A 23,343-nucleotide genomic window follows, 5' to 3' on the forward strand; every position below is an offset into this window, starting at 1 on the left:
CCCCTATCAGGATGAATCTTAGTGCTGATTGTTACAGTGGGGGCTGAATGCTGGGTGGTGGCATGTCCCTCTTGCCCCTAGGAGTGTCAGCAGGAAGCAGGCAACAGTCTTTGAATCCACCTCCCTGCACTTGGCCAGCAACTACCTCCCCGGTTTCTTCTCATTACCAGGCAATGGAGTGGAGGACTATTTACTGTCCAAGTGGAACACCACAGGGGTTAGAAACTTTGAAAGTATGAAAAATTGTAGAGAGCCGTCAAGAGTACACCACATTGATCAAATGAGATGTGAAGCACAAACCATGGTTATACCTGCTCTACCACAGTGTAAGCAGCATGATTTAAAGAAAACATATTAAAATAGAATGAACAAAGATTCTAAGCCATACCCACTCCAACCAGGGTTCAAATTACTGTGCATGTATCACGTCAATGCAATGAGGACCAATCTCGCTTAATATATGATTTCTCTTATGTGAAAATTGAGACAAATTCTTTGAGTTTATGTGATAGAGCTCTTTTTTCTTAAATAAAATAATAGATGTTGCATACTTTGCTCTTAAAGGCAATGCTCATTTCATCTTGTTTTGCTTTGTGTCTAACAGAAGGGAGATGGGGTGATAGATAAAGCCGAGCTTCGGGAAGCTTGTGAAGAGGTCAACTTGCACTTAGATGAGAAGCTCCTGGACCAGCTATTTGACTACTGTGATGTGGATAATGATGGACTGATTAACTACCTAGAATTTGCAAATTTTCTTAACTGGAAAGATAAAGTGCCTCTTAAAGAATATGAAAAGAGGGTTATTATTAAAGGTATTTACATTTCGAAGGTTTGCTTAAGTCTTAAATGGACTTTTATATTTTCATTTTTCTAGGAGCTCAACTCTTGTCAACTTTAATATTATATATTTAAAAATATGCATATATACATATTTATTTGTTTGTTCTTGCATAGAATATCTGTGGAAGGATAAGAAAGAATTTGATAACATTTATTATTTCCGCTGGGGGGGGGGAACTGGGCAGCTGAGGGACAGGGTGGCAGCAACACTCACTTTTTAATCTATCTTTTTGTATCTTTTGAATCTGGAACCACGTATTACTCATTCAAAAGGAAAAAAATAAAAAGCAAAACAATTCACAGAGAAGCCCAAAATATGAAAGACAGTTCCTCAGAAAGTTCTTGAAAACCATTGTCTTAGAGTAGTTAGCTCCCCTCCCCCAGGAAAGTCAATATTCAGATAGAATTTGACATAGGAAAATTTGATCTTTTAAATTTTGTAAGAAAAGGAAAAACATAATCTTTACCTTTATTCAAATACTTTCGTGTTCACATATTCTCCTCCTGCCTCACTAACCACATATAGACAGATGCACATCCATACCTATGTATGTGCATTGGCACATATTTTAAATGTAGCTCAAATCACGAGTGTCCCATTTTTATTTGGCGTTTTAAAATGTAGCTTTCCACTTTCTATGGAATGAAGAGATACTTTTATGGTTTCTGTAAATTTCATTTTCAGTTCCCTTATGGTGATGTATTATGAATTACTAAACCATTTCCTCACTTTTTGAAATTTAGGTTATTTCCAGATATTTTTAAAGTTATATGGGTAACATTATAATGATTATCATCTCTCAAAAAGCTTCCTGTTTCTAATTACATCTCATTTCTTATGAATGTTATTATCATCCCAGAAGTAACTCTATATGTTTTCATTTTCTTTTTCTAAATGATTGTACCAATTTGCAACTTTATCAGCCAAGGCTGTGAGAAGATTTTATTCCAACCTTGCTACCATTGAGTGTTATTTCAAACATTCTTGTAATTTAGTTGGCACATAATGATACATCGTTTGCTTTAATTTTCAGATCTTGATTATTGGAAAGGATTAACTTTTTAGAAAGGTTATTTACATTTTTATTTCCTCTTCGAATATCTCTCGTCTAAAAAGTGAAGATACTACCGTTTTCTCTTTTATTCCTGGGTCATGCCGTTCTGCAAGGCCATAACCAAATTTTGGACTTTATTGATGATACGAGCCCTTAGAAGTTTGTGGGATGGCCTTTCTCTCTATCTACTAGGAAAGCAGGAGAATCTTCTCTACCTAAAGAAGCTTTTTATAGAAGACAACTCTACCTCAATCCTTTCAGAAATGAAGAGGGAATGTTTTTTCTTCTTGGCACAACTCATTAAGTAGGGGAAGCAGAAGCCTGGTTTCAAACCAGATAGTTCCTCATATGGTTCCTGGTTTTGGGCTCCTGACTTCATCAGCCCTTTTCAGTGTTCTCGAGGTTTTTCTTCCTCTAAGATAGTGGCCAGCAGATCAGAAGGGGTTGAGGATTGTTTTACCAGGAATTTTCTTACATCAGATTCTATCTTACTGTTGACTTTTGGAGGAAAGTGGGGTAAGTACTCTAAGACGGTGTCTTTCAGTTTTCTGAGGAACTGGTTTTCATTCTTTCGACAGATTTCCGCTTTTTTGGTGGGTGCGGAGGGGATTAGAGAATCTGAAATACTGGGCCTGAACACGTTCATGGCAACGATTCGCAAGAGCCGAATAGAGGGTGCAGACTTTAGAGAGGCGGGTCTTTCCGGTTTCCGCAGTTCCCAGCCCTTTCCGATGCTGGGGCACCATTTGCCTTTGCCACCCTTGCTTGGGCTTTCCAGACCTTGCGTTCTTCTGGAGGTTGAAAGACCACAGCGCCCTCTAGCTGTGGAATTACCAGCTCTGTGAAAAAAATGTGTCAAGAATTCATGCCTCAATTTCAGAATTGCCTCAGCAAAGCAAATCTGCAAAAGAGGATAAAGTCTTCCAATTTCAGTTCTACCTCGGGGTTTTCTTTTATATAGTGATTTGAAGGGAGACATTTGTATAATGGGTTCCTGATCTCACAGTGAGTTTTCATTGCCTCTTCAAATGTTGCAATACGCGAGGCTCCTCCTGTGATCAGGTATGTGCGGAATTTACAACTCCAAATATATCTTCTGTCTCTGGCTAGGGCACAGTGCTAGGAACGACTCTGGTAAACCTGTAGTTCCAGTTAAATATGAAAATAAGCTCTAGTTTAAAAAAAGTGGAAAGAAAAATAATAGGTTCTAAGTTTGCAGTTGGTCTTTCAGATTTAAAAGCTTTATTCTAAAGTGAGTGGAGTCGTAAAAAGAAACATTAGACCACGTTCAAATTTCCTGGTATTTGACACTGGCCTGAACTTGCTTTTCCACAGTGGGGTGCTGGCATCAGTGGAGCGTTTACACCAGCCAGTCTCGCTTCCCACTAGCAAGAAGAGACTAAATGGAAAACCAAGTTTTTTGCAGAGCAGCAAGCACCAAGTAGTAATTTCTTCCTGTACTTCCCCCCCCCCCCCATTTCCCTCTTTCCTTAAAGATAGAAAACCAGATTGTGCAAACCCTGCTGAAGCTAATGTTGATGAATCTGAACCAACTCTCCTGATAAAGCCTGAAGATATTGTCTTAAAAGAACCAGGGAGCTCAGAAAACACTCTCCGGACACTTCTGAGGCCAAGTGATAAAGTTTCTAATCACTATAAGACAACTTCTTCTGAGATCTGTGCAGTTGCAGGAGCCGTTCCTTCTACTTGTGAGTATGTCATGTTATTTGTTGTTGTTGTTTTCTTCAGTTAAGTCAACAGAAGAGATGATTTACTGTACACATGATATATTCAGCCACAACTGAAAACAGAGCCAGTCCAGAATGTCATAGGTCCATGGCAAAGGACCAAAAGGGCCTGTTTTGGTATGAGCAAGGTGGATCTCTTAAAGGTGGTGACGGTGATCATGTGATGATGAATGTTCTGGATCCATTGAGACAAGTTCTAGACAGAGGGCACGCAGTCCAACAATTTGTGCCAGTGTCTCTGGACACTGGCTTTCCTTATTTCTGCTCCTGTGGCTTCCATGGGTGCACAAGCTACCGGTTTACTTGGATCTCTGTCTCATCTTTCTTCTTTTGCGCTTCAGCCTGCGTATTCATTTCTTCCTCCACTTGGATCTCATGGCATGGAGGTTTCTAGGAAGATGGGGCTAAGGCCAGGAGAACTGTTGAGTTTTAAAAGGATCAGCAAATGTAGAAGCAAAGTGTCCTTTGTCTGTCCTTGCATTGTCCCCAACCTTTATCTCCATTAGACTAAGTTTCTGAAAACCTACGACCTTCTATTCAATTCTGTGTTATAAACACCCAACAGGTCGCAGGATATGTAGGCTGAACTGAACTATTGTTTGTAATGACCCAAGTAAAATGATTCTCTCTGTATTAATGAAATTGAAACCATCATAGTTAAGAACACTGAATGTTATACATTGTAGTAATTCAGACTTCTCCAAGTGTTAGGGGACTTTTAAACCAGAGGATTCTTAGCTACAAACAGACTTGCCTTCAAATGTTTGAAGAGCTCTTACAAACAATTCTTTATATCTTTGTCCACCATCTATTACTTTGCTAAGGCTGCCACAACAAGTACCACAAACTGGGGGGCTTAAACAACAGAAAATTATCATCTCACAGTTCTGGAGGCTGAACGTCAGAGATCAAGGTGTTGGCTGGGTGGTTCCTTCTGAGAGCCGTGAGGGAGAATCTATTCCAAGCCCCTCTCCTAGCTTCTAGTGGTTTCCTGGCAATCTTTGGGGCTGTTTGACTTCTGCTGCATCACCCTGATCTCTGCCTTTATCTTCACATGGTGTTCTCCTGTGTGAGTGTCTATATTCAAATGTTCCCTTTTTATAAGGACTCCAGTCATATTGGGGGCCCACTCTACTCCAGTATGATCTCATCTTAACTAATTACATCTGCAATGATCTTAATTCCAAATAAGTTCACCTTATTTGGGAGGATACAGTTCAATCCATAACAACCCATTTCTCAATATCGAGCATGACGAATATTGGTTATTTAGAAAGACTATTTTATGTTGGTCAAGATAATTTTCTTGGACTAAGGACATGATTAAGGATTTCCATGTTTTTCTTAACTGGATTTTATAGACATTCTGTACATTCTGGTATAATGAGATCTTGCTACTCCCTTAGAATAGTGTGTCCAATAGAAATATAATTGGAGTTATATGTATTTTTAAATTTTTAGTAGCCACATTATGAAAAAGAAAGAGGTGAAATTAATTTTAATAATATTTATATTTTAAATATAATATATATCTCCAAAATATTATCATTTCAACAAATAACCAATATAAAATGATTAAATATTTAACCTTCTTTTTATGGCACTCAATCTTTGAAATTCAGTATGTATTTTATACTTACAGTACATCTCAGTTCAGAGTAGGCACATTTCAAGTGCTCAATAGGCACATGCGGCTGGTGGCTACTGTACTGTACAGCTCAGTTTTAGAATGTCTGTTTTCTTTCCTCATTGATGGCCTCCTAGGTTATCCCATCTATGGTGTTCCAACCATTCGATCTGATCTTCCTGCCCCCCGAATTCGTCGCGTCAGTGATAGAACTAATTATGGCGAAGAGGGCAATGCCTATTCTCTACTACATCCTAGCATCTTTGCCCAGAAAGGAGTGTTTGAAAGAGACTTCTTCAAGACCAGATCAAAAAAAGAGGTACAGCATATTATTTCAAAAGGGTTGAAAGAAATGTCAACTTTATAAACACGCAAAGAGAAAATGCTTATTTATCAACAGCTACTATTTCAGACTGTTTAAAACTTGAGCTTTTATATTACAGAAGTCATCAGGGTCCCCAAATAGAGGATTCTTGAGAGTCCTCTATTGTTCAATTTGGTTGTAACATTTTGGTACAAGTCTTGAAGTAGAATTTACTTTATGATAGGAAGCATTACATTCATGTCATGTAGTCACTATGACCTATGTATAGAAAGAAAAGTGTTTTCCTAAGACATTCAACACTATTATTAGTTGAGAAAAAGCAGAAAAGATCAATCCTTTCCTTGTGTAACTATCCTTATGGTCTTGGGTCTCCAAAACCAAAGAGTAAGTATGAGGAGGGCCACTCTGCCACCTTCCTTATGTACTGCTGTCACATGTCTCAGGGTATTTGCAACAAGCACTGATTTAAACTGTTCTGTCCTGTTGCCAAACCATATGTCAGCTATGTTCTTGTTTTATTTTTGACTCAGAAAATATGGTCCTCACATCCCAGGTGATTTTCTTCCTAGGTGGGTTATAAAGCAGAAGCAACCTGCTAGGTTAGAATAGCCACTGGGGTTCTGAGGGCCAAGGATTAATAGCAGTGCTTGGTCAGACCAGCCTGTCTCCCTCTCTACTCGTGGAAAGCAGTGTGTGATCTAGGGAGCAAGTGCTTCCGAACTTTCATATCCAGAACTAGAAATGATGTGAATCGATATATGATGCCTTCTGGGACTACAGATGGCTTGAAAACTTACTGAATACCAACTTAATTAATAACAGATTCATTCTAATTCATTCTAATGATTCATTCCTGCTGAGGTAGAGGAGAAAGGAAGGGAGAAACTCAGAGGATAATGCCTGCTGGCTTGTCCCCAAGAAAGAACCCAGGATCCTCCCCAGGACATCAGAGAAGAGACGTTTCCAGACTGTGTTTTCACTTCCCTCAGTTGCTCCAAAGGGCCTATGAAATACAAGCTCAGTGTTGCCAAAAGAAGCAAAAATCTCCTTGTTTCATGATGCCTAAAATTCTTTTAACTAGGAAGTCATCCTTTATCTCACAATTCTAGATAAAAAGTAAGTACCCAAAGGCCTGGTTGGAGTAATAGTGTTAAGTTGAGAATAGATGCGTTTCTGTAAAAGTGTTAGCTAATCAATACACTACCATGGCATGCTGAACTAGGGGAGGAATGCCTCTTGAGGAGTGGGAAGGAAGCAGAAGAGGAGGCCTGGGACGCCCAAGACTGACTTGGATCCCTTCATGAGTTCACTCTTTGGGGACATTCTTTTTAAGATTTTATTTTTTCCTTTTTCTCCCCAAAGCCACCCGGTACATAGTTGCATATTCTTCGTTGTGGGTCCTTCTAGTTGTGGCATGTGGGACGCTGCCTCAGCGTGGTCTGATGAGCAGTGCCATGTCCGCGCCCAGGATTATTCGAACCAACGAAACACTGGGCCGCCTGCTTCGGAGCGCGCGAACTTAACCACTCGGCCACGGGGGCAGCCCCTCTTTGGGGACATTCTTGACCTGCCACTGGGTGGGGGAAAAATAGCAGCTATTATGCCTGGGGGCATTGAGGTGTTCTTCTGTACAGCTGCAGCTGCTGGCAGCACAGCTCTTCTGAGTTTCAAGTTTACTTGATTATACTGTTAATTTCCCGCAAGAGCCCGTCATTTCTAGGGGATCTATTAATTGTATTCTGCAGCTATTCTATTTCTTTGGCTTTTCTATTCACTGTCTACCCTTTCTTTCCATTTCCCTCTTGGCTTTCTCTCTGTATGCTTCATAGTAAATGTTTTTCCTCTTTTAAATTTAGTTTCATTTTCCCCCCACATTTTTTCTTCCTTCTACTCATTCTAACATTTCTTCCCATTACTAGTTCTTATCTTTCCTTTCTTATATTTTCCCTGGGACATAAGAAGCATATTTTCCCTCTTCATCTCTTTTAATAATTATCATTGCAGAGAGATTATTAATAACACCGTTTTCTGGGTTTCAGTGTACTCAGATTTTAGTCTGCTTAGTTGCTTGTGCTTGCGCCGTCTCTCTGGCATTTGCACGCCCACAACTCTAGTTAAAGTTTACGAGGCCAAGTAGAGACATTTTATAAACGTTCATATTTTAAAGAGGAGAAACTAATATTCAAGGGGTTTACATGACATCCATAAGGTCATGGTGACCACGAAGTAACTGAGAAGGAACACAAGTCCAACAAGTCTTCTATCTTTAGCTCTTTTACTCTTTCTACTTGAATTTTGCTACCTCTCTTTAAAATAACAGAAACACTTAGAGTTGGAAGGAATATTATGTATTGGCTAATATAGGTGAACACCTTCCTGTTCATATTAGCAAAATTATTCCTGGACTGAAAACACTGGAATTGTGGTATTTGCTCCGTTATATGCAATGAGCACATACGCACATGCAAACATCCTCCCTCCCTCTACACAGACTATTTTAGGATAAATATCCATAGTCTTAGATGTTATAAAGATATTTTTAAAATACAGATTTACAAACATATCAATCTTGGTCTGAGTGCCAATGTTGTTTTCTAGATTGCAGAGATTTTATGTAACATTGGTGTCAAACTTTCTGATGAAGAATTTGAGCATGTTTGGAATCTTGCATCAAAAAAACATCACAGAGGAGAAGTTTGTGTCGAGAACATCAGAAATGTTCTAGATGAGCTACAGCACGCAGACCGGATCAAGTGTAAAACAACCATGTGATATTTTGAGAGTTCATTCATTTAAACAAAAGAATTGTTAAAACTATGTTCATCTGAAAAATGTTCAGTCCATTCTGGTTTTAAATATTCTGTTACAATTCAGCAGTCACTGTGGTGGGACTCGTATACCTGTATGTGTTGCTAATAAATTAGATTTTGGATTTTAAAATTTTATTGTTTTCTAGAAAGCATCAAAGAACTTGACAAACACTTGGAGTTAACCTTTAACCTCATCAAAGACATAGTTCAGAATGACATTAGAAGTTTGTGATGTTTAGTATGCCTAAGAATTCTACCCATTTTAGTTGGTTGTCTGAAATTCAAAGTCTGGTTTGTGATGCCAGGTTCAGAAAATTTTGCTTTCGACATTTTGTTTTTTTTCTCTTTAGGTGTCACTATGGCACGAGTCAGCCTTAGTGGACTTTTAGTTTCTAATAGTGTCTAAAGAAGACAAATTTAATCACAAGGAGCAGAATTTAGAGAGCGAACACTTGAGTTCCAACAATGACATAATGGCCATTAGTTTTTAATATCTTTCTCTGACCAGAAAAGCATATTGTCCTTGAAGTATCTGAAGAGGACAAAGCTGACCCACCCTTAGATGTAACTTTAGAGAGTTATTAGTAGCAAATTGTGCTGAGTCATTCCCTCCCTCAGCCCTTGGCTCTTGGATAAACAAATGTGATGGCCTGGCCTGGATCTGATAGGGACGGTGCGGGTGAGTGTTTCCAATACAGTGTGCTCTTTCTGTATCAAAAGAGTACCGGTGTCGGTTAAATCCACGACTGAAGCTTTATCAGTAATATAACTTGATTAATGGAAAGATCAATAATGTGCATTCTATCAGTATTTCTTGGTGATAGACCTTGACCTTTTGTTGTTTGTTTGTTGTCTATTAGTATAAAAATTGCTGTTTAATTTACATATTGTGGTTATACTGTAGTATACCATGTAGTCTACCATTACTTAAAAAAAAAGAGAGAGACTAAGGTTTAAAAAATTGCTTTACCCAGTCTCTAGAAAAAATAATTTTATGATACATTTCTTGTCTCTAGAAAAAATAATTTTATGATACATTTCTTGTATAGATAATTTATGTTAAAGATTTTAACTTTTTATTTTCAAATAATTTCACACTTACAGAAGATTTGCAAAAGTAGTACAAAGAATTATGCAGTGGTGTGTTGGAACCTGGTTTTAATGGTTCTTTCAAGTCAATTGTGAGTATTCCCAGCACTGTGTCCAGTGACCCCACACTGGTATCTTGAAACCAGCTATAGTGGGAATATTTACACTAAGGAAACCAACAAATGCTACAGATCAGGGATTTTTCCTCCCAAAGAGCCAATTGTTAAACATTTACAAGAATATCTCTACCTATCCATCTATCTATCTATCTATCTATCTATCTATCTATCTATCTATCTATCTTTCTATCTATCTACCTACCTACCTATCTGTGTAATAGCTATCCATCCATTTATTGACAAAGACAGACTCCTGACCAAACTTTGGTCAGGCTCCTCTGAGCCCTTTTCTCAACTAGGCCTTGACTTTGGGTTTCTGTGTTTGTCCCTATTGGGGCTGCATTGCCCAGTTTTAGCAAGAATTCTACTAAGTCAGTTTAGGGCAAATCCTCTCACCCTTGATATCTGATTACCCTTCACATCTGATCAAATTCTTCATCTGCCATATTTGAGGTATAAAACCTTGGCCTGCCTTTAAAAAGAACTCCTATTAAGTCAGTTTAGCAAGAATTCCCCCTACCCTTGATGTCTCTTCTTAATAATTTTCCATCCACCAACCTCCCACAACCTGCTCTGTGGCTATAAATCCTCATATTTCCTTGTTGTATTTGGAATTGAGCCCAGTTCTATACTGAGGTCTCTTTTCCCCTATTGCAATAGTTCCTCAATAACATCTGTCTTTTACTGCTATAACTACTGTCCAGCACTGTTTTCTTTAACTCTATCTATCCATCCTCCATCCATCCATCCATCCATTCATCCGTCCATCTACCTATCCACCCATCCACACATATGCACATGCACACTTCACTTCTAAATACTTTGGTATGTATTTTCTGAAAACAAGGACATTCTATTACCCAACCATAGTGCAATATTCAAAATCAGGAAATTAGTGTTGTTATGGCATTATTATCTAACCTACAGACTTTATTCAAATTTCTCCAATAATCCTTTATAGTAATAATATCCTTTATAGCACATAGAAAAAGTATAAATTTTTTCTTGGTTTAGGTTGGATCCAGTCTACAATGACATGCTACATTTAGTTGTCATGTCTCTTTAGTTTCCATTAATCTGAAACAATTCTTCTATCTTTGAGCTTCATGGCCCTTGATGTTATCCAATGCTCTAAGGACCGAACTGAGTGTAGGTGCTGCATCACAGCCTACTGTCAATATTCTCTTGTGAGTAGGCCCCTTCAATCTTGTGCCCAGGAACTGTGTCCACTGCTTCTTGCTTTGGAATTGCTTAGGATTCAGAAACCTACCTCTTATGAAAGTTTCTTTCTCCTATGATTTAAACCATCTAGAGTCAAAGTGCGGCATGTCGTGGGGTGATCCTTGTGCCGCATAAATCCAGGTTAAGCTGATAGATAGATTGCTCCTTGCCCTGAAAGTGGGATGGCTTTGGGGTGATGGATCTAGTGATGCCTATTTGGGTAAGCCCTGTTTAAAAGCTAGAGCCTCACTAACAAGCTCTGTAGCATAAAGGCATCTGAATTGACTTACTGTTTAAAAGTTTCATATCCTAATATCTAAAAGATTCAGGTACATGAAAAGACATTTTCTTCTAGAATTGAATTCTTGCCTTAGCTACTTCTTTTTTTTCTGAGGAATAATAGCCCTGAGCTAACTTCTGCCAATCCTCCTCTTTTTACTGAGGAAGACTGGCCCTGAGCTAACATCCATGCCCATCTTCCTCCTCTTTATACGTGGGACGCCTACCACAGCATGGCTTTTGCCAAGCAGTGCCATGTCTGCATCCGGGATCCGAACTGACGAACCCTGGGCCGCCAAGAAGCGGAACGTGAGAACTTAACCGCTGCTCCACTGGGCCTGTCCCCCTTAGCTACTTCTTACTGGGTCTTGGCCATCCGCTATCAGCCAAGGTCACTGCCCCCTACAACTATACCGAGTGTTCTAACTGGCATGTACAGTCAAGTTGCATCAGGCTGCACCCTGAAGCCACCTCTGCCTATTATAAGCCTGCTGGCTGGTGTTGGCCTGCCAGAAATCTGGCTGCAAACACCTCCGTGGTCTGTGGTGTGACCAAGACCCCCTCATAGCTTTATAAAGGTGGTTTTCCCTAACATCTGAGCAGTTGGAGACTTTCCAGTTTATCTTTAGTTAAGGTCAGCATCTCCGCCTTTTGCTTGATGTCATTTCCATATGTAGACCTGTCACTCGAGAAGCAGCCTTTAACCTGTGCACCAAGCTGCCGTAAGCTGCAGTCATCTCTGACCAGTGCTCCAAAAAGCGGTGGCCCAACCATGAAACCAGCTGCATTTTACCATATAGAAATCAGACAGTTGTATGGCTGTTCCTGGTGCTCAGGCTGCTGTAAGATACATGATATTAGAAATTTTCTTTTCATGTAGCATATGAACATCTTGTGATTTATATTTCTTACCTTTGGCTGTATTAATAGAGGATGAAGAACTGTAATCTCAATCAAGTTTCATGCCTTCACTGATTTCTAATTCATCATTTAGTTTTTTCCTACTTTTTCTACAATGACACCCTTTTCCCCAAATTGTGTGGCATCAGCTACATAGTGCTGGTTTCTTGATTCTCACTTGCAGGAATCGTAGCCCGTAGCATGACACAGTCTTCAGGCCTTCATGCTTCACTAAGTCTGACTGTGAAGTGTTATAAAGCTTAGCAATTTTGGTTCATTAGTCACACCCCTCCTGAGGAACAAACTGGGAGCAATAGATGTGCATAATAAATCTGTCATTCACTGGATTTGTGACCTTGGGAAAGACACCTAGCCTTACAAAGCTGTGGCTTTCTTATTTACAAAATGGAAATAACAATGGCTTCTTATCAACTTGTAAAGGTGGTTTTGATAGTTATGGAGATAATGGATATATGAGCACCTCGCACAGTACATATTAACCAAAAGGCCTAGTTTAGGTTGTAGCTCATGCTTTGTTCCCCATCTGTTAATATAATCAGTATGTTGACTTTTCTTGGTTTTGCCCTCATCCTTGAGATTCTTGATTTTCTTTAACTACATGTCCATTGTTGATTTTGGCAGATTTGACAATTCCCTCTGGCCACTCCTCTAGGTAATTCAGAGTACCTATCATGGCATGTCTATCACTTTTCTATGCTTTGAGCAGAGCTCCTCATTCTATTATTTTTTTTTGAAACGTGCACACACATGATCTGCTGGCAGTTTTATTGTGATTGCATTGACTCTGAAGATCAATTGGGGGAAATGACATTTTTATAATGTTTTGACTTCCAAACAATAAACCTGGTACATCCATGCGTTTATTTAGCTTTTCTTTATCTCAGGAATGCTCTTTTGTTTTCCATGTTGCGATATTGTACATCTTCTGTTAGATTCATTCTTAGGCATTTGTTGTTTTTAATGTCATGATAAATTGTACCAATTTTTAAATAGGTTTATTGAAGTATCATTTACATACAGTGACATCCACTCTTTTTAGTGTGCAATTCTATGAGTGTTGACAAATGTGTACTGGTTGTGTAACCACCATCACAAACAAAATATAGAACTGTTCTATCACTTCCCAAAATTCCCTTGTGCCCTTTGTAGTAAACATCTCCCCCTCTCCACTCCAGCCCCTCACAACCGCTTATCTGTTTTCTGTCCCTATAGTTTTATCTTTTTCAAAATATCATATAAATGGAATCATGGAGTACGTACCTAGCCTTTTGAGACTGGCTTCTTTCACTTAGTACAATGCTTTTGAGATCCATCCACGTCATTGCATGGATCAGCAGTACGTTCTTCTTATTGCTGAGTAGTATTTCACTGTATGACTATACCACGATTTGTTCATCCATTCACCAGTTAAAACCATTTGCATTGTTTCCAGTCTTTGGCAATTCTGAATAAAGCTGCTCTGAACATTCATGTATAGGTTTTGTGTAAACATAAGTTTTCATTTCTCTTGGGAAAATACCTATGGGTAAGATTGCTGGGCTATACGGCAAGTATATGTTTAACTTTATAAGAAACTGAAAATCTGCTTTCCAAAAAAACTCTATTGTTTTGCATTGTCACTAGCAATTTATGAGAGTTTAGTGCATCTTGGTGTTATCAGGTTTTTTTTTGTTTTAAGTTTCAGCCATTCTAATAGGTCTGCAGTAATAGCTCCTTGTGGTTTTAATGTGCATTTCTGTAATGACCAATGATGTTGAGCATCCTTCGTGGGCTCGTTGACCATGCATATATCTTTTTGAAGTGTCTATTCTAATATGTTGCCTATTTTTTTAATTGATTTGTTTGTTTTCTTATTGTTGAGTTTTGAGAGTTCTTCATATATTTTAGATATAAGTCCTTTATCAGATATGTGTTTTGCAGACATTTTCTCCTTGTCTTTGGCTTGTCTTTTTTTTTCCTTAACAGTCTTTCAAAGAAGAGACGTTTAAAATTTTGATGAAGTCCAGTTTATCAATAACATAGTAAAATTGCCAGCCCTCTTGAATTTGGTGATTATAAATTTAAAGTGAGACTGATCACTTGGTTTTGTGTCTTTCTTCAGTTAATTTCTTCGTATGTAGCTGCTGGACTTTAGATCTGGACTAAGTGGAGATCTGGGTTGAGCTAGGGTTGGAATTTCACGTGGTGAATAAGTTGGTGGGAGGAAGGGACAAAGGAGTTGAGTGCATGCAAGGAAGTGATTCTAGTGATATACTTGGAAACTAAGATGAGAAATGAAATGCTGGTGCAAAATGGCAGGGTCAATGGATTGCGCCATCCCAGTGGGCCAAAGTATTGTGGAGAAAGAATTCTTCTTTTTTTCCTCTAGCTTCTTTTTTCTTTTTGAGAAAGATTAGCCCTAAGCTAACATCTGCCACCAATTCTCCTCTTTTTTGCTGAGGAAGACTGGCCCTGAGCTAACATCCGTGCCCATCTTTCTCTACTTTATATGTGGGATGACTGCCACAGCATGGTTTGACAAGCAGTGTGGAGGTCTGCACCTGGGATCTGAACCAGCAAACCCTGGGCCTCTGAAGCAGAATCTGCAAACTTTACTGCTGTGCCACCGGGCTGGCCCCTGGAGAAAGAATTCTATGAAAAAATTGTTAGAAAAAGAGGAGTTGGTGATCAGAGTCGAATACTTGCAAGTAAGATTCTGGAGGTGGTAGAGTTGTTGGGAATGACAGTTTAGGATGTGACAGTGGGCCTGAGTGCCTGAAGGAGGTGGAGAACAAGATCATTGAAGGAGAGGAGTTCAAAAAGTGAGAAGTCTGGTGTTAAGTAGAAGGATCACCTACATGGATGTTGATATCAAGAAAGATGACAGGGAAGGTAACAGAGAGAGAGTGACCTTGGTTATACATCCCTTTGAAATCATGATGAAAGCTACACACTATCATTTTTAAAAAGTGCAAATACACATATATTTTTAAGGTTATATAATACTCACCTCCCCCTGCCCCATGATCTCTAGACCAGGTGAGCATTAACTCTGCTCCAAAATTTTAAATTTATCATCAATTAGGTTTACTTATCTGTCCCATTTTCCATCCATCCATGCAACTAACCGTTGCTTATCTGAACTTTCGCTAAGTGTCCTTTTCGGAAGAATCCTTTTCTCTGAATGACAGCCAAGAAACGCACTTCCCCATTTGCAACGGTAGGGGGCATCCTAGCATTTCCAAACTTAGCCATGAGCACAGTGCAAATAGCTACAGCCTGCTCAGTAACACTTTCAGAAAAAAAGAGATGGTTAAACTGGAGGCAGGAGACTGTTTACCACCGTACTTTCCGAAATCCAGGGCGATCCATGCAGTTTCTTCTTTTATAATTTAGTGGCAGTAATTAGGCTGGAAGGGGACATTTAAAATAGTAAGCTAGAGGGGAGGTTTGTTTGGATTATGAAGTGTCATCTCTCAGTGAAACAAGTAGAGCGGTATGAAATATTCAGGTGAGATATAAATAAGTATCCAAATACATCAGCATGTTCTCACCTAAATTATGTTTCTATAGCGTTCAGGATAGTCTTGTTAATAGTAAATATATTAAACCCATAAAAACTTTAAAAAGCCCTTGTTTCCTAGCCCAGGCTAATAAACTTAATACATTTGCTTCACTACATAGCTTACAAACCGAGAAACTTGTTGGAAATATGTGGACCAATAAAAGGAAATTTTATTTTATGTAATAACCACTTATGAAAACTCACTGTGGCTTGATGTGAAGAGCTAGTTAAAGGCTAACACCCCAGTCATAAACTGACAATGAGGATAGACTTGAAGGGCATTTCTTCTATTATGAATAACCTTGTAAAAAATAATGGGATCTATTTAAAGCTCATTTATTTCCCAGCTAAGTGGCAATTTCCCATCACTCAAAATGCTAATACTTCCTCCTGAAACCCTAGAGATAATCCAATTCATGAGTGTTCGTTAAAAAAATCTGGTTAAAATAAGCAGGTGATTCTGTTTTAATAATATCTGTCCTGCCAGCAATAAGACAGTCTCAGGTGCAAATAAATACATCAACAAACAGATTTTCTTTAAAGCACACGGGGTCTCATATCATTTCCAAATTAGCCAATTAGCATGATGCTGTTGGAAGAGCTAATTAAAAAGTGCATTTAGACTCAGAAATGTTTCCTGAGAGTAATCTGGAGCATACAGTCCTTATTTCACGTGTAATTACTCTGTCGGATTTTCCACTCCGTAGATAGAGGTGAACACACCTTCGCCTGGGCGGCGGGAAAGCCTTTTTCTTTTTCTCTTGGAGTGAGCTCGTGTATATGCATACCTTGAACTGATCAATACACACTTATCTTTTTTGGCACTCCCCATCCCAGCGCTCTAAATTGTGAGAGGAGAGGTTAACTAGTACAGAATTTGGATTAAGACTAAGAATGTCTTTGTCCAGACATCCAGCCTGCAGTTTGTCCAGTTAGAAATATTTTCACAAGTAGAATTCTTGGTAAGTTCATTAACTTTTGTAGTAAATACATCTATCAGAAAAGCTGAATTCTTGAGATTTACAGGTAGAAGAATTTTGCTGGGGCAAGGTGAGCGTTGGGGAGACAGAGGATAAATACGCAATTTACATTTGATAGTCACTAAGCTAGTACCTTTTAAACTTTAAATCACCCTCTAGATCTGGCTAAAATGCAGATTCTTATTCAGTAGGTCCGGGTGGCTGAGATTCTGCATTTCTAAAGCTTCCAGGTGATGCAATGCTGCTGGTTAGGGATCACACTTGGAATGACAAAGCTTTATTTTTCTGGCAGTTCTTTGTTTTATGCAGATCAGCTGTCAATTATTCACCTTCCTGGTTTATATAGATCTTTTACTATTTACACTCCTGCTCTTTGCTCATGCATGCACATGTTCTCTCTCTCTTGGTAACATTCACTTTATTTTTCAAAATAAACTAATAATTTTAGAACAGTTTTAGGTTTACCCAAAAGTTATAAAGCTAGTCCCCCACACCCAGTCTCCCCTATTATTAACTTCTTACATTAGTAAGGTGCATTGGTTATAATGAATGAGCCAATACTGATGCATTATTATTAACTAAAGTCCATACTTTATTCAGATTTACTTAGCTTTTACCTCATGTCCTTTTTCTGTCTCAAGATCCAATCTACATTACATTTACTTGTCCTGTCTCCTTAGGCGCCTCTTGGCTATGCTAGTTTCTCAGACATTACTGGTTTCTGATGACCTTGATGGTTTTGAGGAGTGCTGGTCAGGTATTCTGTAGAATGTCCTTCAGTTGAGATTTGTCTGATTTTTTTCTCATGATTAGACTGTGGTTATGTGTTTTGGGGAGAAGACCACGGAGGTAAAGGCCATTCTCATCACATCATATCTAAGGAACATACTGTCAACATCATTTATCCCTGTTGATGTTAACCTTGATCACCTGGCTGAGGTGTGTTGGTCAAGTTTCTCCACTGTAAGTTATACTTTTCCCCCTTTCCATACTGTACTCAATGGAAGGAAGTCACTATGCACAGCCAAGACTTGAGAAGTGGGCATGGGAGATTTGTCTCTTTTTCCCCCTTTTATATGATTATTTAATCACTTATATCATAGATATCTATTTTATACTTTCAGTTATAATCCCATACTACATTATTTTGTTGCTCAAAGTTTTCTAGTGTTTTTTTGTTTGTGTTTTAGCACTTCACTTTCTGGCACAACAAGATGCTCAAGGCTCATTTTGTATATTTGCTGCCTCAGTCATAGAATTAGCCATTCCTCTAAGGAGCCCTAACCAGCCCTTGCAGTAGAGAACGGTATTGGAAACCAAGTTCTGGGCACTGTGTGCTAGTCACTACTGGGGTGACTGCTTCTGTGCCCGCTCAGCTGATAGACCAAGCAAATATACATGTGTATATTAACCTGAATATACACATATTTACAAATTTTTTTTTCTTTTTTCAATTATTTTACTGAGGTCGTAATGGTTTATAACATTGTGTAATTTCAGATGTACATTATTATTTATCAGTTTCTGTATAGACTGCATTGTGCTTACCACCAATAGTCTAATTTTTATCTGTCACTATACATATGTGCCCCTTTACCCCTTTCACCCACCCACCAATCCCCTTCCCTTCTGGTAACCACTAATCTGTTCTCTTTATCCATGTGTTTGTTTATCTTCCACATATGAGTGAAATCATGTGGTGTTTGTCTTTCCCTGTCTGGCTTATTTCACTTAATGTAATACCCTCAAGGTCCATCCATGTTGTTGCAAATGGGACGATTTTGTCTTTTTTTTATGGCTGAGTAGTATTCCATTGTGTATGCATGTACCACATCTTCTTTATCCATTCATCATTTGATGGGCGTTTGGGTTGCTTCCACATCTTTGCTATTTTAAGTAATGCTGCAATGAACATAGCAGTGCATAAGTCTCTTGGAAGTTCTTTGCAAGTTCTTTGGATAACTACCCAGTAGTGGGATAGCTGGATCGTATGGTATTTCTATTTTTAATTTTTTGAGAAATCTCCATAGAGTTTTCCATAGTGGCTGCACCAGTTTGCATTCCCACCAGCAGTGTATGAGCATTCCCCTTTTCCCACATCCTCTCCAACATTGTTATTTTTTATCTTGGTAATTATAGCCATTCTAACAGATGTAAGGTGATATCTCATTGTAGTTTTGATTTGCATTTCCCTAATAATTAGTGATGTTGAACATCTTTTCATTTGCTTGTTGGCCATTGGTATGTCTTCTTTGGAAAAATGTCTGTTCAGATCCTCTGCCCAGTTTTTGATTGGGTTGTTTGTTTCTTGTTGTTGTGTTGTATATGTTCTTTGTATATTTTGGAAATTAACCCCTTGTCAGATATATGCTTTGCAAATATTTTCTCCCAATTGGTGGGTTGCCTTTTTGTTTTGTTCATGGTTTCCTTTGCCTTGCAGAAGCTCTTTACTCTGATGTTGTCCCATTTATTTATTTTTTCTTTTGTTTCCCCTGCCTGAGTAGACATGGTATTCGAAAAGATGCTGCTAAGACCCATATCAAAGAGTGAACTGCCTATATTTTCTTCTAGTAGTTTTATGGTTTCAGGTCTTACGTCCAAGTCTCTAATCTATTTTGAGTTAATTTTTGCATATGGTGTAAGATAATGGTCTACTTTCATTCTTTTGCATGTGCCTGTCCAGTTTTCCCAACACTATTTATTGAAGAGACTTTCCTTTCTCCATTGTATGTTCTTGGCTCCCTTTTATGTCTTAGCTGTCCAAAGATGTGTGGTTTTATTTCTGGGCTTTTGATTCTGTTCCATTGATCTGTGCGTCTGTTTTTGTGTCAGCACCACACAGTATTTGTTTGAGAGTTTAGTTTGCATGTTAACTATTTGTATGTTTTTATTGTCATAATTAACAGAGATGCCTAATGATGCACAGTTACAGGATCTTGTGGTTACCTCTGTAAAAATCAGCACTTATATGAACCATCACCTAATAGATCAGATAAAATATCAAGAGGTATATATCAGGAATGTGTTTGGGCCATTCTTCTTTTTAGTTTGTACCTTAATGACTTGAAAGAACTTCTGAATGAATTGATTTATGCCCCGTATGTTTACAGTTTCTATGCTTATCATTGCTTCTTACAACTCACTTCCTTCTTCTGGATTTAATTTCCTTTTTAGTGAAGTATACCCTTCAGTACTTCTTTCTGCAATGGCTTGTGATTGATAATTCAATCTGTCTGCAGTTGTGATTGCATTTTAATTTTCAATCACATGTTTCAGCTGAGTATGGAGTTTTGATTGATAATTATTGTTGCTCAGCATGTTGACAATATTCATCATAGTTTTGTTCATATCATTACTTTTGAAATAACTGCTTTCTGACTAATAGTTGTTTCTTTGTAGGTAATATGTCTTTTCTCTCTGCGTGCTTTCAGACATTGTCATATTTTTTATGTTCTGTAATTCCACTATGCTATAGATGTGACTCTATTTTGCTCAAGACTCATTGTACTCCTTATATCTTGGTTCACCTTTGGAAAGGGAACTAAAAAGAAAAGCTAAAGAGTTTCATGTGCTTTATTCTCTCAAGTTAAAACTTGAGAATAAGCTGATTCAAACTTGGTGGAGATTTTTGCCAAATAGGACTGAAGTTTCAGAGACAAGCAATAGAGTCAAAAATCCAGTTTTGGACATGTAGACTGGGCTAACGCTATTTCTCCTACTACTAACACGTGGTCCTGATGGACAAAATACAAGAACATCAACAAAACCAAATCATATTCCCCAAAAAAGAGATTAAAATCCTTAGGTGCTTGAAACAAAGAGGTAATGTGAAGTCAGAGAAACATGTTTGCAGCATGATGTCACGATAACCTGGACCTAAGCAAGGTACACATTAGAACTGGGGCTCCTGGATCAAGCCAGGGTCCTATAAGGGATGTTGTGGTATTGGATTTTCCAAAGATGGCCAAAAGAATATTTCTCAGTCCACGTGTTCTTGTAGAAACTTACCCCTCCTTCACCAAAAGGTGGAGTCTAATTCTTCGTATCTTGAATCTCTTATGTCTCACTTGTAACCAACAGAATGTGGATGTGGAAGTGAGGTTGCAGGACTTCTGGGTCCAGGTCAGAAAAGGTGATGCATCTTCCACCTTGCTTGTTGTAACACTCATGCTGGAGGCCTGTGCTCCATGTAAGCAGTCCACCTGCTCTGAGACCACCATGCTCTGAAGAAGCCTGAATTATTCCACATGCAAAGACCACATGAGAAGCCCTGAAACTATACATAGAGAGAGATGTTGAAACTATACATAGAGAGAGATGTCTGGCCAGCTGCCATCTGCTTCTGCTGACCCAACCCCACCCCACCCCACCCCACCCCACTTCCCCAGTCCCTATATGACTGTAACCACTTGAGAGATCTTGAGCCAGAACTGCCCAGCAGAGCCAGTCTCAAATCTCTGACCCACGGAAACTATGAAATAATAAAATTATTTTATGTTTACTTATGTTATTTTAAGCCACTTACGTTTTGTAGCAATTTGTTATGCAGCAGTAACTATTGGAACCACTGTTTTTTTAGTGAAAAAGGGACTAAATGGGTCCTTTCCACTGACCCATTGATGTGGTAAGAAATCTCTCTGTCTGAGGACTCTGGCAAATAGTCTCTTTTGGGAAATCAAAGCCATAAGAGGGCTCTCTCCTTCTGAAATTGTGAGCTATGAAGACCGTTTAAATATAGATTGTTGGTGAACTTTTTTTTTTTAATCACATGGTGATTGCCTTTTAGAAAATAAAGCTAACACAGAATCGAATAGAGCCAAGAGATGGCGAGAGAGTCCCAATTATAATATTTGTGCACCCAGATCCAACTATGCCTGAATTTACAATTGCACGAGTCAATATATTTTGTTTTTGCTTTAGTTTGTCTGAGTTGAGTTTTTGTTACTTCTAACTAAAAAGATCCTGACAGTTACAACTTTGCTCTTTCAGATCAGTTCATACTTGAAGAGATAAGAAGTGAAAACAACTAATGAGGTAGACTCTTAGACCACTGGCTTAAATAACCCATGCCTCCTGGATTCATGCTCTCTATAGCCCCCTCCTACACTGAGTCTGGGTTTGACTGTATGATTACCTGATACGTGTTTGCATTTTGTGGCTGGTCCTTTCAGAATGCTCCTTCCTAGAACCCAGCTGCCATGCTGAATGGAAGTCCAGGATACCCTGCTACAGAAAGAGGCCATGTGGAGAATGTCTAGAGGATGAGATATAGCATAGAGAGATAAACCATGTCAGGAACACTGAGGCACCCCAGCCTAGCTCCCAGCTGAATGCAGCCACATGAGTGATCCCACCAACACCATGTGGAACAGGAAAACTGCCCAGATGAGCTCAGTCAACTCATAGAATCACGAGAAATAATAAATTGTTATTATTTTAACCAAGTTTTGCAGTAACTTGTTAGGCAGCAGAAGATAACCAAAATAGCCAAGGATCAAAACACCCAGTCAGAGTAGATCTTAAACAGTTGCCCAAGACAGAGGGTCAGTGACATTCATTTATTCATCAACCCATTCAATGCAGCCTTTAATGAATGTCTATTATGTACTCCTCAATAAAAAATTGTGTACAGCCAAGGAAGAAAAGTGGCAAGAAAGTGTGCACAATCACTATGTAAATGGGATTTCACTTTAGAATTCAATGTTTATCTCTTTCAGAAGATTTAAAATGGTCTTGACTATGAAGGAAATGACTTCTGACTAATCAATACTGACAACTAAATTTTCCAGCATATAAATGGAACTAGAAGCTGTGTTTTAAGGCCACATCCATCTAAGGTATATTACAATCACGTACATTTATGGGCAGATGAGTTATTTCAAGGTTTAGCGGGAATATATTTTCATTGCAGTGAGGAACCAGTCATCATTTTCTGTTTTGAAATCTGTTCCTTCACTAGAGCGTCTGACTACAAATGTTATTCCACCACTTTGTGGATTTATGACCTTGGGTGCAGGCATTAACCATTCCAAGCTATGATTTCCTCATTTATTAAAAGGTATAATAGTAGCACATATCTTATGTAATGAGACCCAAACACATAACTATTACTATTATTATTCTAGATGATTTCAGGATCACCAACTCCGTCTTAGGAAATCCTTTTGCTTTTCTTTATTTGAAGGGAAACAGTGGTCATCTTTACTTCCTAAGAGGGAAAAACCAGTGAATAAACCCTTCTTAATTTTAGCTAATGAAGTTTAACTAATGATGAATCCTTTCACTCCATGATTTGGGAAATGAAATATTTTAGCAAATAATGGTAACTGTGGGAAAATGTATTAATGTATTAAATGATTTTTATACCCATAAGTGTTACTTTGCTATATGATATCTGAAGGAGTCAGTGCAATATCTGGATATGCTTAGTTTTGTAATAGAATGGGGAAGCATCTTTTTGGAAGAATGCATAAAGACATGGAAACTGACAAAGGAGAGAACTCTGTTTTCCAGAGATTCAGGTTTGAGGAATGAACAATAAATTTTAGCTGAGCTAGGAAACCTTGCGAGGCTCTAACCTGCAGAAAGTAGAAAGCTTCTGTGTACCAAGAACATGGACATCATGGCCCCAGCTCTTTTTGATTTTGCCAGCACTCTGATCTGCTTTAACTTCTTGTTCTGGTCAACTCATATCCTCGTGTCTGGGCCTTTGAGGAGGATATGGCATTTTATCGCTCAGAAAGCTCTGTGATACCATGTGTATTCAAATTATACTCTTACTCTTT

At 38.5% G+C, this 23,343-nt stretch overlaps 1 protein-coding gene across 1 annotated transcript in view; it reads left to right on the plus strand.

The window, feature by feature from the left end:
* EFHB (EF-hand domain family member B) overlaps nt 1–9,334 on the plus strand; it is a 47,506-nt gene extending 38,172 nt beyond the window's left edge. The window contains exons 10-13 of the mRNA XM_014842152.3: nt 605–812; nt 3,392–3,604; nt 5,408–5,589; nt 8,194–9,334. Of these exons, the coding sequence (XP_014697638.2) occupies nt 605–812; nt 3,392–3,604; nt 5,408–5,589; nt 8,194–8,367 (777 nt within the window). The 3' untranslated portion in view covers nt 8,368–9,334. The remainder of the gene's footprint in view (nt 1–604; nt 813–3,391; nt 3,605–5,407; nt 5,590–8,193) is intronic.
* Nucleotides 9,335–23,343: the final 14,009 nt, after the last annotated feature.

The sequence above is a fragment of the Equus asinus genome, chromosome 21, assembly GCF_041296235.1.
Source record: "Equus asinus isolate D_3611 breed Donkey chromosome 21, EquAss-T2T_v2, whole genome shotgun sequence".
Lineage (NCBI taxonomy): Eukaryota > Metazoa > Chordata > Mammalia > Perissodactyla > Equidae > Equus > Equus asinus.